The sequence below is a fragment of the Capricornis sumatraensis genome, chromosome 23 (genome assembly GCF_032405125.1).
Source record: "Capricornis sumatraensis isolate serow.1 chromosome 23, serow.2, whole genome shotgun sequence".
NCBI classification, from domain to species: Eukaryota; Metazoa; Chordata; class Mammalia; order Artiodactyla; family Bovidae; genus Capricornis; species Capricornis sumatraensis.
This window is the reverse complement of record NC_091091.1, coordinates 9,467,028-9,484,776: the sequence shown is the minus strand read 5'-3', so window position 1 is coordinate 9,484,776 and position 17,749 is coordinate 9,467,028. Positions and strand designations below refer to the sequence as shown.

Genomic DNA, 17,749 nt, shown 5'->3' with positions numbered 1-17,749 from the left:
CTCCTGCCCTCAAGCCCACTAGAATTTATGGGTCAGTAAAAGACATAAAAGACACAGAAGAAAGCAGATGATTCCATTTCTGTGAAAGGGATGCACAAGGTGTTATGAAGGCAAAGAGAAAGAGCATCAGTTTAGAGTGGGTGTTTGACATTGGGGACTGGCAAATTTTCATGAAGATATAGTGTTTGTCCAAGTCCGAGAATGAGTAAGGATTGATTAAGCAAATATAATGAAAGTTAATGGAAGGTGTTCCATATTGAGGGAGAGGTTAAAGCCTCTGCCTGCAATGCGGGAGACCTGGGTCAGGAAGACCCCCTGGAGAAGGGAATGGCAACCCACTCCAGTATTCTTGCCTGAAGAATCCCATGGATGGAGGAGCCTGGTGGGCTACAGTCCACGGGGTTGCAAAGAGTTGGACACGATTGTGTGACTTTACTTCCCTTCACTTCTTTACTTCCAGAGGGGCATGCTTAGTATATTTAAGGGGCTGTGCTTAGCTGAATACCCTGGGATAAACATGAGGAGGGTAGTGAGATGGGCTAAAGTGGGAGGCAGGGGTTAGTCAATGGAGAATCTTCTGTGCTATGCCACAGAGCTCTGACTCAATAAGGAGGATTTTAGGTCACTGTAGTCAAATTCAAAGGAAGGAATGCTCTGATTTAGAAAGCTCACTAGGATGGCAGTGTAGAAAATGATTGGAAGGGCAAGTGTGGAGGCACAGAACTGTGGAGGCAGTAACTAACTGATGAAGAAGCTGTAGTTATGATCTGGGTGAGAGCGAAGGGTTTGGCCAAGGTCAAAGCAGTAAAGAAAGAGGAAAATGAAAGAATTCAAGAGGCTTTTAAGGAATGATGACTTGGAGACTTATAGGATGACTGCCAGACGATCCTGGCATAGGCTTCACTGAGATGAAGAATGTTGCAGGGAAAGCGGATATATTTGGAGGGATACGTTCCATGTTAGATTTGATGAATTGAAGGTTTCTGTGAATAACCAAATCTTTGGACTGCAGGTGAAAGGAGATGTATTTGGTTTTATTTTATAGTTCTGTGATGGTTAAGTGGGCTCCCCAGGTGGCTCAGTGGTAAACAATCTGTCTGCTATTGCAGGAAATGTGGGTCCAATCCCTGGGTCAGAAAGATCCCCTGGAGAAGGAAATGGAAACCCACTCCTGTATTCTTGCCTGGGAAATCCCAGGGACAGAGGAGCCTGGAAGGCTACAATCCATGGGGTCGCAAAAGAGTCAGACATGACCTAGCAACTAAACAACAACAAGAAGGATGGGTTAAATGTCCTTTTCCAGATAGTTCTATAACCATCCAATTTATTCAGGATGGTTTCTTTCAAATAAATCCCTCTTTGAAATAAAATGGATTGACTATCCAAATGGCATGTGCCAAGAGAATTCATTGCCTTTAACGAATGGTTGATGGGAACCATTCACTTCAGATGGTAAATGGAAACGCTCACCTTCCTTTGTCATAATTAGTTTTGAATGATGTCAGTTTGGATTATGCAAGATGTACAATCATCGCCTGCCACTAAAATGCAAGAAATGGATCGAACTATGCAGAATGGTGTGCAACTCTGCTCTGCCTCTCCTGCAGGCTCAGCGGTACGAGGCAGCATCCACAATTTATGGACCACATACTCTGTCTGCTTACATCCAGCTTTTCAGAGTCCTTGCTAAGGCCATTGCTACGGTAATCAAAAATTGTGTGTTTGTATGTCTCAGGAGTGGGGAGATGAAGAGGGAAGCAAAAAAGACCTTCACTTTGAGTGTTTGGTTCTTTAAAAAATCTTTATATTTAAAAATATTATAGCTGTGAGGTATATTTTAAAATTGAAACTGATAAAATGAATTCAGAGTCAGTTAGTCATCTTTGGGTGGTGACCACTTTTTTCACATATATTATCTCATATTATTCTTGCAATCATCCTGTGATGTATAGAGTCATCATTTTCCCCCATTTTTCAGATGAGCAAATAGGTTCAGAGATGAGAATGATCAAGTTTGCTATAACTGAGAGTTGAACCAGTGCTCCCTAATCCTGGTCAGTTTCTCTCCAATTGCTTCATGAATTGAGTGGTTTATCAATTCTGACATGCCTGTTTTCTTTATTAGAACATCTCTGAAATTGGGATGTATCTTCCAATCAAAGGAATCGTACAATTATACATTAGCATGTTTTTACTTTCTTGGTGGTTCAAAAATAATAATAGTTATTAGAATCAATAGAGCCTTGGATTTGATAAAGTATAAGAGTTGTCTTCAAATGTACATATACATTGTATCTACCTAGAATATGTACACCTAAATGAGTTTATTTAAAGAAACAACACTCGTGTAAATCTTACCTCTGGTATATTGTTTATATACAAAGGTGCATTCTGGTGGCAGAAGATGAGTCAATATGCAGGATAATGACTCTAAGATAATAAATGATCCTTGTATAATACCACATAAGCCCCAAAAAGCTTTGAGGCAGGGATGGCATAGCCAAGACAATAAAACCTTTTCAAAGAGAAAGCTTGGATATATCAAACTGAAACAAAACTGCTATTTCTGTAGGTCAAAACAGTGAAGTATTGGAAATTTCATATGCCTCCACCTAATTAGCTATTGACTGTGTATTTGAAATCTCAGTAGAAGGAATCTACTTTAAAGTATATAGGGTTGGCCAAAAAGTTCATTCAGGTTTTTTTGTAATGTCTTATGGAAAAACCTGAATAAACTTATTAGCCAACCCAGTATCTTAATTACCTGATTATTGTTTTATCATAATATGCCTTTCAACTTTAGATCTGATACTTTCTTTTCAATTATTTTTAGTTTTTATCATAAAACCTGTACCTATTTGTAGAATATTCAGATTATAAAGATACGTACAAACCTATAAGCTATCTCTAGAGATAACCACTGTTTAACTTTCATGCAATTACAGGTTTATAGCTCTTCCCATAGAAATAGAGGCATCAAATTTTATAGTGATATTTAGGAAGTGTGATTCACTTTGCAGAAACTTGTTTCAGAATTTTATGGTTATGTGTCTAAGAATATCTCTGTGATCTTGGGCCAAAAATACCACTGAGTGTCTGCAAACTTATTTTCCCATTTGCAAAATGGGAATGATAATGAGTAGATCATATGGCTGGTGTAAAGATTAAGTATATAGAGCAAGGATTAAAGTATATTAAACACATATGAGGGGCTATTTAAAGTTTGAGATTAGAATTCTGATGGCACTATTAAAGGTGACACATTTTATGGAAAACATGGATTGAACTGGGCATGTTGTCGGCTGATCTTAACTTTTAAATTAAAACTATATTTGTCACATTCATTAATTAGCACAGAGAAGGAGTTAGGAAAATACTTGGTAGTGACTTTGGATAAGAGAGACTTAACACTTTTTGAACATTTAAAAGAATAATGACAATGTCATGTTACAGAGGCTGACCATGTGTTCCTATTCAGAGTCATACACGTAAAGAATGGTTGTCCCAGAGTCTAAACTCATGGAGCACGATTCCGAGCTTACACTCAGATTATGCTGATGAGGGGAGTGAAAGTGTTTCCTGTGACCGAAATGTTCTTCTGTCACAAAAGTTAAAATTAAGGACATCTAGGCTCCAATTTCAGCCAAGTTCCCCTCATATTTTGTTACAGTTGTTAGCTCTTGGGAAGAGAGAGAAAAAGTGAAAGAGAGTGTGTGTGTGTGTGTGTGTGTGTGTGTGTGTGTGTGTGTGTGTGTGTGTGTGTTCCAGTGAAGACATTTTGAGGGGGAAGTGGTCAGGGAAAAAGGTCTCTACTCTACATTGTACGCCTCTTAAGCAAATGCTCTCTGTTCTAGGATACTGTAGCCAATCTGAGCAGTGGTCCAGAGCCTCCGTTTTTTGAACAACTGATGTCTCCATTAATTCCAAATATTGTGGATAGAGCGCCTGCAGGCACAACTTTTGGGGATATCCTGCTGCCAGCGAACGCTACATACAGAGTGGTAAGACTTGGAAAAAGGATATTGGGATCCTTATGAAGCCTATGTTTGAAGATGAGGGGAAGATGTTGTTTAAAAGTCACCACCTGCCTTGAATCATGCCACAGACCAGTTGTTAGCAATGATTTTGAAAATTGTTCTTATCTCTGCAGAGGCTCTGCAAACATGAGAATGGGGAAGTATTTATTTTTCAGATGGCAATTTTGGAAAAATTGAATTTCTAAAATTCAAATTGTTCCTTTTTTTTTTTTTTTAAAGATAGGCATGGAACCATTCATTGCAGCATAGAAAAGTGGTTTCTTAAATCAAGGGTGGGAAAACACACAGAAATGAAGCAGGTTTTCTACCACTAGTGCTTTCATAGATCTTGTTTCTTGTAACTTTGCTAAATCCTTTATTAGTTTCAATAGATTTTCTTTGGTGCGGATTCCTTAGAAATGTCTATGTGTAGTATGTCATCTGTGAATAAAAGCAGGTTTACTTCTTTTTTAGTTTCTTTTCTGGATACATTTTATTTCTTTCCTTATTGCATTAGCTAGAGTCTCCAATGCAATTTTGAAAAGAAGTTGTAAGAATGGACACCCTTATCTTGTTTCTAATCTTAGGAGGAAAAGTATTCAGTTATTAAGTATAATGTTTTCATCAGAATTTCTGTAAATGCCCTTTGTTAGGTTAAAAAATTCCCTTCTATGTCTACTTTGTTGAGGGTTTTTATGAAGAAATGGTGTTGACTATTTTCCAAATACTTTTCTGTGTCTACTGAGATGATCATGTGGCTTTTGTTTTTTATCTATTAATAGGGTGTATTTTATTAGTTGATTTTCACATATTAAATAAATACCCTTTAGTCATGGTATACAATACTTTTTAGATGTTGTTAAATTTGGGCTTCCCTTGTAGCTCAGTTGGTAAAGAATCTGCCTACAATGCAGGAGACCCAGGTTCCATGCCTGGGTGGAGAAGATCCCCTGGAGAAGGAAATGGCAACCCACTCCAGTTATCTTTGCCTGGAAAATCCCATGGACAGAGAGGCCTTGTGGGCTGCGGTCTACAGGGTCACAAAGAGTCGGGCACAACTGAGCAACTAATGCTTCACGACTAACACTTCACAAATTTGGTTTGCTAATATCTTTCTAAAGAGTTTCGTACTCATGTTTATGAGGGGCATCTGTAGTCTTCTTTTCACGTGTTGTCTGCTCTTGCTATCAGGGTAATCCTGGTATCAGAGGAGGAGTAGGAAGTGTTTCCTCTCATATTCCGAAAATGTATGCAAAAGATTAATATTATTTCTTCTTTAAATATTGGATCCGATTTACCAGCAAAGTCATTTAAATTTGGGTTTCTCTTTATGGCAAAAATTTAAATCAGTAATTCAATTTCTTTACTCAATGTAGGCATATTTAGATGTTCTATTTTTTCTTGGGTCAGTTGTATGTCTTTCTAGCAGTTTAATTTGTCTTTAGGAATTTTCCCATTTCTTTTAATTGTCTGATGTGTTGGGATAAACTTGTTCATAGCATTCCCTTATAATTCGTTTAATTCCTGTAAGGTCAGTAATGATGTCCCCTCTTTCTTCCTGGTTTTGCAGACTTGTGTTTTCAAAGAGCCATCTTTTGCTTCATTGATTTTATCTGTTGTTTTTCCATTTCATTGATTTTTGCTCTAGTGTTTAATTTCCTTCCTTCTGCCTGCTTTGATTTTATTTTGCACTTCTCATTTCTTAAGGTGGATGCTTAGGTTATTTTTATCTGTAGTGTTCTTTTATAAATTTCTCTGTTGATTTTTTACTATGTATATTTTAGCTATTTTCCTGATATTAGGGACTTGGAAAAGAACTCTGTGTCTGCTCTTAACCTTCCACTCTCAATACTTCTGACAGCAATTGTGTGGAGGTTCCCCCCACAGTAATTGTGTGGAGGTTATCCTATTCCCTGTGGACACCAATTTGATGCCCTATAATTCAATTCTGATGTTATTTACTTGGAGGTAAGGGCTCAGTGGGCTTCCCTGCTGGCTCGGATAGTAAAGAATCTGCCTGCACTGCAGGAGACCCAGGTTTGATCCCTGGGTTGGGAAGAGTGCCTAGAGAAGGGAATGGCTACCCCATTCCAGTATTCTTGCCCGGAGAATCCAATGGACAGAGGAGCTTCAGTCCATGGGGTTGCAGAGTTGGACCCATCTGAGCTACTAACACTTTCACTGTTTTTTTTTTTTTTTCTCCATAAAGGCTCAGTTCCACAAGACAACACCCTCTCTTCCCACCTCATTCTCCCCATACATACATATTTCAGACACCAATGGTAAATCCAAGTTGTCACCTATGCATCTAACAGCCTGGTTATAAATTGAGGATGCTCTGGCTATAAATTGGAGATTCTCCAGGTTTAATAACTTGCTAGAACAGCTCACAGAACTTTGGAAAATAGTCTACTTACTAGATCACTAGCTGATTATAAAAAAGATACAACTCAGGAACAACCCATGGAAGAGATGCGTAGAGCAAGGTATAGGGGAAGGAATGCAGAGCTTCTCCAGGCGTTCCACCTTCCAGAATCTCTGTGCATTCACCAGTCTGGAAGCTCTCTGAATCCCATGCTGCAGGGACTTTTGTGGAGGCTCCCTTACCTGGGCATGACTGATTAAATCATTGGCCAAGGGTGGTTAACTCACCCTCTAGCTCTTTCTCTCCCCGGAGTTCAGGGAGTTTGAGTTGAAAGTTCTAACTCTCTAATCACATGGTTTGTTCCCCTGACAACTAACTCCCATTCTGCGGTTATACAGAAGCCCCCAGCCACCAGTCATCTTATTTTCATCCAGAAAGACACTTTAGTAGAGATTTTATGGCCTTCCCAACTCTGGTTGAACTGTAGTAACACAGAGGATGAGCACAACCCTGGTAAGAAAACCAAAAACGTGTACTGTGCTTACCCTAAGTTTAGTTGTTTTAATGAATAAACATTTATCAGTTTGCAGTTATTTGAAGTGCCCAAATGGTTGTTTTTAGAGTTATATGTGATCCAGCAGTCCCACTTCGGGAATATAACCAGAGGAAACTCTGATTTGAAAAGATACATGCACCCCAATGTTCATAGCAGCACTGTTTACAATGGCTAAGGCATGGAAGCAACAAATGAAAGGATAAAGAAGATGTGGTGTATATAATATACAATAAATACTACTCAGCCATGAAAAAGGAGGAAACAATGCCATTTGCAGCAGCAGGGATGGATCCAGAGCTTATCACACTAAGTGAAACAAATGTCATATGGTATCACTTATACATGGAACCTAAAATATGATACAAGCAAACTTACTTACAAAACAGAAACAGACTCATAGCCATAGAAAATAAACTTTGGGGTGCCAAAGGGAAAAGGGATGGGGAGAATAGGAATTTGTGATTAGCAGATACAAACTACTATGTAGAAAATAAACAATAATTTCCACTGTATAGCACAGGGAACTATATTCAATATCTTTTAATAACCTATAATAAACTAAAATGAAAGTGAATATGAAAAAAATATATAATTGATCACTGTACACCAGAAATGAATATAATATTGTAAATCGACTATATTTAAAAAAATAAAATAAAATTTAAAAGTGGTTATTTTTGATAGTTTTGTCAAAATACATAGTGGCTTTTCAGGGAAAGGACATACTGACCTCCTCATGCTATCATGTGAGAAATGTCTCTTCTATACCACTACCATTAGGAAAGTTATGACCAACCTAGACAGCATATTCAAAAGCAGAGACATTACTTTGCCAACAAAGATCAGTCTAGTCAAGGCTATTGTTTTTCCAGTAGTCATGTATGGATGTGAGAGTTGGACTGTGAAGAAAGCTAATCATCAAAGAACTGATGTTTGTGAACTGTGGTGTTGGAGAAGACTCTTGAGAGTCCCTTGGAGTGCAAGGAGATCCAACCAGTCCATCCTAAAGGAGATCAGTCCTGGGTGTTCTTTGGAAGGAATGATGCTAAAGTGGAAACTCCAGTACTTTGGCCACCTCATGCAAAGAGTTGACACATTGGAAAAGACTCTGAAGCTGGGAGGGATTGGGGGCAGGAGGAGAAGGGGACGACAGAGGATGAGATGGTTGGATGGCATCACTGACTCGACGGACATGAGTCTGAGTGAACTCCGGGAGTTGGTGATGGACAGGGATGCCTGGTGTGCTGCGATTCATGGGGTCACAAAAAGTTGGACGTGACTGAACTGACCTGACCATTTGAATTTGCACATTATCTGTAGTGGGGTTGTCTTTCGTTGTTAAGATGAGTGTGAGTGAACAGGAATTGTGATGGTAGGGAAATAATCAAGGACAAGAACATGTAAGGATTAGGAAAATTTGGCTAATCATGAAAATTTTATTTTTTAAGTGAACCATTGTATGATTTGCAGGGATGATTGCTGTACATAAAGAATAGAGTGATTTTTGCAGAAAATTTTAACTGCTTTTGAAACATTTTGCTGGCCATTGGTGAGGCAGGATAATTTGATAATCTCATTGGTGAAAATGAAGAAAATCAGAAAAAATAAATTGATGGTAGTTATTCAGGGGAGTTACCAGTAAATAATTGAGCTGAACATCTCTATTTAGATGGTTATCATTGATTATGAACCCATGGGGTATTTTTCTTAAAAAATGTTTTTAATATGGGCTAGGTCTTGGAGGATAGGTAGGAGTTTATAGTGCCCATCAAGAGACCTGGATCTCCTGCATTGTAGACAGGTTCTTTACTGGCTGAGCCACCAGGGAAGCCCCAAGACATACCACCTGTTTGTATATGGACTATAAGGGCTTAAGGTGGAACAGCAGGTGGGAACTTACCTGTAAAAGGTCTTGTATACCATGGTAAGTCATGTGAAGACTTATTTGTTAGTTTGTTATTTAAAAATATATTTTTTTGATGTATAAATGACACACAGTAACACATCTTTAAAGAGTACAGTTTGGTAAGTTTTCACTAGTAAGGGCATCTACTTCTTGAGTAATCTTTCAGTTCAGTTCAGTTGCTCAGTTGTGTCTGACTCTTTGTGAACCCATGAATTGCAGCATGCCAGGCCTCCCTGTCCATCACCAACTCCTGGAATTCACCCAAACTCATGTCCGTTGAGTCAGTGATGCCATCCAGCCATCTCATCCTCTGTCATCCCCTTCTCCTCCTGCCCCCAATCCCTCTCAGCATCAGAGTCTTTTCCAATGTGTCAACTCTTTGCATGAGGTGGCCAAAGTATTGCAGTTTCAGCTTTAGCATCAGTCCTTTCAAAGAACATCCGGGACTGATCTCCTTTAGGATGGACTGGTTGGATCTCCTTGCAGTCCAAGGGACTCTCAAGAGTCTTCTCCAACACCACAGTTCAAAAGCATCAATTCTTCGGTGCTCAGCTTTCTTCATAGTCCAACTTTCACATCCATACATGACTACTGGAAAAACCATAGCCTTGACTAGACGGACCTTTTTTGGCAAAGTAATGTCTCTGCTTTTCAATATGCTGTCTAGGTTGGTCATAACTTTCTTTTTTTTTTCCTTTGTTGATAATCCCCATAGTCTCTTTTTTAAAAAAATATAAATTTATTTATTTTAATTGGAGGTTAATTACTTTACAATATTGTATTGGTTTTGCCATACATCAGCATGAATCTGCCACAGGTATACACGTGTTCCCAATCCTGAACCCCCTCCATCCTCCCTCCCCATACCATCCTTCTGGGTCATCTCAGTGCACCAGCCCCAAGCATCCTATATCATGCATTGAACCTGGACTGGCGACTCATTTCATATATGATATTATACATGTTTCAATGCCATTCTCCCAAATCATCCCACCCTCTCCCTCTCCCACAGAGTCCAAAAGACTGTTCTATACATTTGTGTCTCTTTTGCTGTCTCACATACGGGGTTATCATTACCATCTTTCTAAATTCCATATATATGCGTTAGTATACTGTATTGCTGTTTTTCTTTCTGGCTTACTTCACTCCGTATAATCGGCTCCAGTTTCATCTACCTCATTAGAACTGATTCAAATGTATTCTTTTTAATGGCTGAGTAATACTGCATTGTGTATATGTACCAAAGCTTTCTTATCCATTCATCTGCTGATGGACATCTAGGTTGCTTCCATGTCCTGGCTATTATAAACAGTGCTGCGATGAACATTGGGGTACATGTGTCTCTTTCAATTCTGGTTTCCTCGGTGTGTATGCCCAGCAGTGGGATTGCTGTGTCGTAAGGCAGTTCTATTTCCAGTTTTTTAAGGAATCTCCACACTGTTCTCCATAGTAGTAGTATTAGTGTAGTAGTATGCATTCCCATCAACAGTGTAAGAAGGTTCCCTTTTCTTCCAGCATTTATTGCTTGTAGACTTTTGGATCACAGACATTCTGACTGGAGTGAAATGGTACCTGATTGTGGTCATAACTTTCTTTCCAAGGAGTAAGTGTCTTTTAATTTCATGGCTGCTGTCACCATCTGCAGTGATTTTGGAGCCCCCAAAAGTAAAGTCAGCCACTGTTTCCACTGTTTCCCCATCTATTTCCCATGAAGTGATGGGACTGGATGCCATGATCTTCGTTTTCTGAATGTTGAGCTTTAAGCCAACTTTTTCACTTCCTCTTTCACTTTTATCAAGAGGCTCTTTAGTTCCTCTTTACTTTCTGCCATAAGGGTGGTGTCATCTGCATAGCTGAGGTTATTGATATTTCTCCCAGCGATCTTGATTCCAGCTTGTGCTTCTTCCAGCCCAGCATTTCTCATAATGTATACTGCATATAAATTAAATAAGCAGGGTGACAATATACAGCCTTGACGTACTCCTTTTCCTATTTGGAACCAGTCTGTTGTTCCATGTCCAGTTCTAACTGTTGCTTCCTGACCTGCGTAAAGATTTCTCAAGAGGCAGGTCAGGTGGTCTGGTATTCCCATCTCTCTCAGAATTTTCCACAGTTTATTGTGATCCACACAGTCAAAGGCTTTGGCATAGTCAATATTAGTAATTTCTATATCTTGAGGAATTTTTCCATTTCATTTCATCTAAGTTATTTGAATTTGTGTATCTATATCTTCATCTATATCTGACTATACCAAAAGCAAATTATTGATCCAAAATTCTGAAGTAATTTACTGGGTCCTAGTTCCTGTTCCCATTGTTACAAGAGTATGTTCTCTAATATTCTCAGAAGTTTCAATTAAATACAATATAATCACTACAGGTACCCAGACTCCTAGGAATGTTTCATAAATAATGGCCCAAATATGAGCATGGAAAAGTACTATTATTAGAACTCATGAAATCAGTTTTTATTTTCAGGGAGAAGTTGTTGAAGTTACCTTTGTAGGTGCTAACCCAAAGAATTCAGCAGAAAACCGGGTAAGCATTAACGATTCTTTTTACGAATTTAAGTCCAGTTCTTTAGCCTTTCACTTGCATATCCCTCTGAAGATTCAAAGACAAAGATTAAATGTTCCAACTTGCTTTTCATCATATTTTATAGGTGTGAAAATTTTCAGGGGGAACAGTTACTGTAGAGCTGGGTCTAAAAAGATAGACCCCAGGAAACATTTTATTGTCTCTACTTAGGACCACTTATAGCACAATGCATAGAAAACTGCGTGGTCTCTTGAGATGATGTACATGTGAATACAATTCCCATTTACGCATTCCAATTTTAAAACTACTGAATCTGGTAAGCTAATCCAAGGGCCAGTGTGAAGTGTATCTCTGGTTCCTTTTCACCGCTCTTTGGCTCCTCTCTCTTCTGCACTCCTGACTGTGGTCCTGCTTCCACTGATGTGGAATGATCACGGATCCCCGAGCAGACACTCTAATGACTGGAGCCCTGGCCCACATGCTCTCCTTTTTCTTGCACTGGCCATTTCCCTACTCTTTGCTACTGGCACGAATAGAGTGTTTATTTATTAATCTTGAAAAAATGACATGAGAAATACAGATTCCATGTAAAAACAGACAGTACAGGAGTCCTTTAATAGACTGTGAAAACACCTCCTTTCATGAACATTTTTAGAGGCAATCGCTGTTACCAGTTTCTTACATATCATTTCATACTTCTTGTCATATATCTGTATTTATGTATATGATAAAGTATATAATATCTATAAAATGAAGTAATTTTATTCCTCTGGAACTCCCTTGGAATGTTCTTATAACTACACAAGCAATAATTAGATATGTTCTATCTGTAAGATTTCAAACAGTAAAGAAATATATAGAGGAAAAAGAAAATGGGTCCATGAAAGTGATTTCAAGGTGAGATTTTTTTCTGTGGCAGAGGATGCATTAACTCTATGGAAGAGTCATTCCTCCCAGAGCCCATTGTTGCTTATAATCCAAAATGCCTTTCTTTCAAGTGAGCCTTCCCATTTCTGTTCATTAAAATAGGATTCCTTTGATAAAAGTTGTGACAATGTGACATTGTCAGATATTATATTGGGAAAGATTTTTCTACTGCTTGGATAGTCAACATGCACCTGTTTGAAATAATTTCTCTAGGCAGTCAAGTCATGCCAGAATATTTACATGTTTACAGCATTATTTTCTAAAGATATTAAAGTGTTTTAGCAAGAATGCAGGATTAGTTGTCACCTGACATCTTTAGGGTTGAGAAATACTATCATCATTGTTGCCTGGAGAAGCAGGAGACTAAATTACTTAAAGAACCATGAGAACAGAATTAATTCCTAAGGCTGTTTTGGGACTTGGCATAAAACAATTTCTGGTTCCCTTTACTATTAGTGATCATCACATCCTTACCACCATGTGTTGAATGCTTACCATGTGCAGGTACTAGGCTAAAGGCTTTATTTACATACATCATCACATGAATCTGTTTAATCCTCCCTTCTACTCAGTGAGATACATTTTATTATCTTTGTTTTACAGATGAATAAAGGGAGACTGGGAGAAATTAAGTAACTTGCATGAACTAATTGTGTATCTAGAAGAGAGTAAGTCTGGGAGGCGAGGAGAGGATGGTCACGAGTTTGCACACTTGGATCCTAGCCTTGTTCTCTGGTCTGCACCCTAGACCTATACACTGGGGCCCTTCCTGTTTCCTTCTCCCCTGAAGGCCTTCCCAGTGTCACTCTGCCCTAAATGGCCATGAACAATTCTCTTTTCAAGTCACTGTGGTTATGGAAAGTTTTTTTTTTTTAATTGAATATTATCCATTAGTTGAGTAATCAGGGCTTCCCTGGTAGCTCAGATGTAAAGAATCTGCCTTCAGTGCAAAGACCCAGGTTCAATTCCTGGAGAATAAAACAGCAACCCATTCCAGAATTCTTGCCTAGAGAATCCCACGGATTCTCATGGAAGAACCTGGCAGGCTACAGTCAGTGGGGTCACAAAGAGTTAGACACGACTGAGTGAGTAATTAAAGTTGAGTAATTAAAGAAGAATTTTAAAGAATCCCATGGTCCAGCTAGCTATAAATAAGTGATTCATTCAGCAAAGTTTTATTTGAACACCTGTAAACGACAAGGTTGTAATGGATAAAGGTGAATTAGACACAAGTTCTGGCTTCCCAGGTGGCTCAGTGGTAAACAATCCATCTGTCAAGCAGGAGATACAACTTTGATCCCTGGCTTGGGAAGATCCCCTGGAGAAGGAAATGGCAACTCACTCCAGGAGTCTTGCCTGGGAAATCCCATGGACAGAGGAGCCTGGCAGGCTACATGGGGTCACAAAAGAGTCGGCTACGACTTTATCAACTAAACAACAACAACCTGAACTTAAGGGCCACGATCTAAAGATTTTTAAGGAAAATTGGAGATTCATGGTGCTTGTATGTTTTATTATTATATTATTTAAATATGTGCTTTATTTGAAGCTGCTTGGTCTAAAATAACTATGACCAATGTGGAAAATTTTATTTTCCACTGGGAAAATAAAATCTGCTTATGATGTGGTTTCTAGGCATCCATTATGACAAAATATAAGGATTGCTTTTAGCTCCCTAGGAGTAAGAAGATTTACATATGCTTTTCAATTCTTTCACTCAGACTAATAACTCATTTACCTGGAGATGTACAGATGAGGAAATTTCCCCATTTTTCCCTCCTAAATCTGGAGGTGACTAGAGAAGGTCTTAGAATACAAATCAATGAATGTGTCAGAAATGGTTTGCTGCCTTTTCTAAATCTTGTTTTATTTACCCTCTTCTTTGCTCTAATTTCCAAAATTTGCTGTCAGCTCTAAAATTGTTCATTCAATTTTCTAAAGAGAAGTCATGGTTTTTAATAGATTGGATGAGTTAGCATTCTGAAGATATTGCATAGATTGTTAAGAGGAACACCTGAGGATTTGTATGAAATTCTAATACATATACTCATCAGGTCTTGGGAGGTTAGCAGTGGTCAACGGGGGATTTGGGGGTTTCTACAGTTAGATTTCTTCTGTGACTGTGCAGTGTCTGATCACTTATATTAATTGCATTTCAGACACATCAGACCTTCCTCACTGTGGAGAAATATGAGGCCACATCAGCAACATGGCAGATAATACATAATGATGCCTCCTGGGAGACTCGGTGAGCATGTCTGTTGAATATTTTGTCTTTCAAGCCCTGAAAAGAGTTGGTTAGTAATGCAGAGAAGACAAATGGGAAGGCTGGCTCAGTGCATGATATTAATGATATCAAATTCCCCAAAAGCCTTCTGGCTTTATTTAGTTGATCTATTAGATTTCATCTTGATCCTATTTTTCTACAAAACAATGTGCTGTGTGCATCTGTAAGAGTAGGTGCTAATGAGGTTATGACCTCCATGCTTACAAATATGTTAGTTTTGTTTTTTTCCATGGTCACAGACATAACCCCTAAAAGCTAATTAGTCTTCCTGCAAAGTGGTTGCAAGGCCTCCTGGCGGAAGATGTATGAGATAGTTCTGTGGAGCTTGATATTTCCCCTGAGATAATAATGAGCCTATATTACCATCTGTTGCATGTTTGTGTGTGGTCATTGGTTCTTGGTTTGAATTACTAAAATACAATAAGCTTGAGTGTTTAATTCTTGCTGACCCAGTAGGAAAGGAATATGCTTATAGAGTTTCCTCAGAGAAACTTTTCTCTGTACTTTTTGTTATCAAATACCTGAGCTGAATAGATAATATGAAGATTTGAAAATATATTTGGAAATGTTTCCATTCCTATGTATATAAATTTTACACCATGGAACATTAATATGGACGTGAGCAAAATTTTTGGTCATTTGGTCTAATTCAAATGACCTCAAACTAAGTGATTATTTGTATGTTAGTTTGGTTTCCATGGTTAATGGAAAATAGAGATTTGACCTTATTGTGGCCTATTTGATAGCCTCCCAAAATTATGGGCATAATATTTACTCTCTGATCTTTAAGACTCTACGTAATATTTAAACAAGTAATATGTGCATATTTATTGTTAAAATATTGTTATACAGGTAACAAAAAAGGATAATTTAGTTTCAAAAGCCTGAAGTCAGAATGGTAGTTAACACCAAGGAAACGTAGTAGTCAGCCTTTTCGCAAGCAGCACTATCACCAGCAATTTCAGAGAACTCTGGACCTGTCACTGAGGAAACATAGGATGCTGAGCACACCCTTTCTGCCCAGGGGGTTTATCCTCTACATAACCAAGGGTATAAGTCAGTTTGCCCACTGTGCCTCTCTGTATTTAGTAGCTGACCTCCCTGCCATGATCTACAAGGAGCAGCGTGATCTGATTCCATCTGATTCTGTCATCTCAACCATTCTGCCCTGATCCTGCTCGTGCTTTCTGTCTCTTGGCTGCACCGAGTTTGCTTCTGCTTCAGACACTTTGCCTTCTCTGTTCCTTCTTTCTAGAATGTTCTTCTACTAGACATGTGTGCGTTCAGTATAAAGGACGTCTCCTTAGAGATACCTCTCTTACTTTCTTCATGTCACTTATCTTTTTAACTTTACTTTTAAATTATTTATTCTTTTTGGCTACGTTGGGTCTTCAATCGCTGCCCTCAGGCTTTCTCTAGTTGCAGCAAGCAAGAACTACACTTCATTGCGGTGCATGGCCCTCTCCTTGCAGTGGCTTCTCTTGTTGTGGACAGCACAGGCTCTAGGGCACATGGGCTCAGAAGTTGTGGTGCTCGGGCTTCGTTGCTCTGCGGCATGTGGAATCTACCCAGACCAGGGATGGAAATTATATCTCTTGCCTTGGCAGGCGGATTCTTAACCACTTGACCACGAGGGAAACCCCTCACATTTCCCTTTTAAAATTATTTGTTGGTTTGCTTTTTTATTGCTTGTTACTATGCTTGTCCTAATTTGGCCATAAGCTCTGTGAAACTTTGGACCATGTCTGTCTCGTTCACTACAGCATTCTCAGTACCTCTAGCATAGCGTCTGGCACATGAACTCATGAAATGCATATTTTGAACAACTGAATCTAGATGCAAAAAGTGTCAAGTTGAGGTAGAGGATGGCAAGGGCTGAAGGGCTGCTATAGCAGTTCAAAAGCAGGGGATATCTTTTGTTCTGAATATCGGGTAAGGCTGTCCTAGGATGGATAGAATTTAGGAGGTTAGGTAGAACAAGTAAAGATATGTCTACAAATGACTGTTTCTTGAAGATCTGCTTCTAGAAAGTATTTATCTCTGTTTTGTTCATTGCTATATTCTCAATATCTAGTAGAATGCCTTGCTTATTGTCAGTACTCTTTTAATATTCATTTATTGACTAATCGAACACTTTTTAATCACACATTTTTAAGAGTAAAATTGGGTTTGTTTGTTTCCTACCAACAGTTTCTATTGGCACAAAGGATTACTGGGTCTTAGCAATGCAACGATACAGTGGCACATCCCAGATACTGCCCAGCCTGGAACCTACAGGATAAAATACTTTGGACACAGTCGGAAGCAGGACTTACTCAAGCCCGCTATCCTACTTGCTTTTGAAAGCAGTCCCTCTGCTTTTGAAGTCATAACTACTTGGTGAAAAGTTGATAAAACATTTAAAGAGCAGCTGTACTCTGTATGATTTCTATGACTGATTTCATGTGAATGTAATCTATTATGATGACTTCAGTAATTGTCCTTTGGGGACAGATAGTTTACAGCTAATGGGACAGGTGTGTGTGTGTGTGTATGAGAGAGAAAGAAAGAGAGAGAGAGAGAGAGAGGTGTATCCTGTTTACCTTGCTATTGTAGCTTACTTTTACCTTATGGTTTCTGCCTAAAGCATAATTTCCCTTGGGGCCCTGTGGCTATTTTAAGAGACAGTTCTCATCAATATGGAACCTCTGAGATGTTGGTGAGAGTGGTTGAAGATGTGTGAACAATGTTTAAACTATTTATTTATAGAAATTATGGAATGTTAGCACTTAAAAAGCTGAAAGATGTCATCTACTTGGATCCTTCATTTTATAAATGGAAAAATGAAGTTTTATGGACTTAAGATTAGCATAAGGCTAGAGCCTTTCCCTTCATTCACATTTAAAAAGTATTTATATAAACATTGACCATAAATGTATAAGCCTAGTTAGAGAAAGTTAGCATGCCAGTTTTTCCTATATTGAGGGGTAGCCTTTCCAAGCAGTCACCCTGGCATTGATATGGCCAATCCAGAGTTGTTTTGGATGTTCAAATCATTTCTGGAATTGCCTTTAGAGCCCAACTGTGGGAAAGTCAGACTTGTAATATTTTGATCTTGCCTATGTTTCCCTAAGTGCCCTTATCCCACTGAATTGAGTCTCATATTCCCATGACTT

At 38.7% G+C, this 17,749-nt stretch overlaps 1 protein-coding gene across 1 annotated transcript in view; it reads left to right on the top strand.

The window, feature by feature from the left end:
* ASAH2 (N-acylsphingosine amidohydrolase 2) overlaps nt 1-16,977 on the top strand; it is a 66,139-nt gene extending 49,162 nt beyond the window's left edge. Inside the window, exons 16-20 of the mRNA XM_068961778.1 lie at nt 1,608-1,703; nt 3,855-4,001; nt 11,321-11,380; nt 14,467-14,555; nt 16,785-16,977. Coding sequence (XP_068817879.1) covers nt 1,608-1,703; nt 3,855-4,001; nt 11,321-11,380; nt 14,467-14,555; nt 16,785-16,977 — 585 coding nt within the window. The remainder of the gene's footprint in view (nt 1-1,607; nt 1,704-3,854; nt 4,002-11,320; nt 11,381-14,466; nt 14,556-16,784) is intronic.
* Nucleotides 16,978-17,749: the final 772 nt, after the last annotated feature.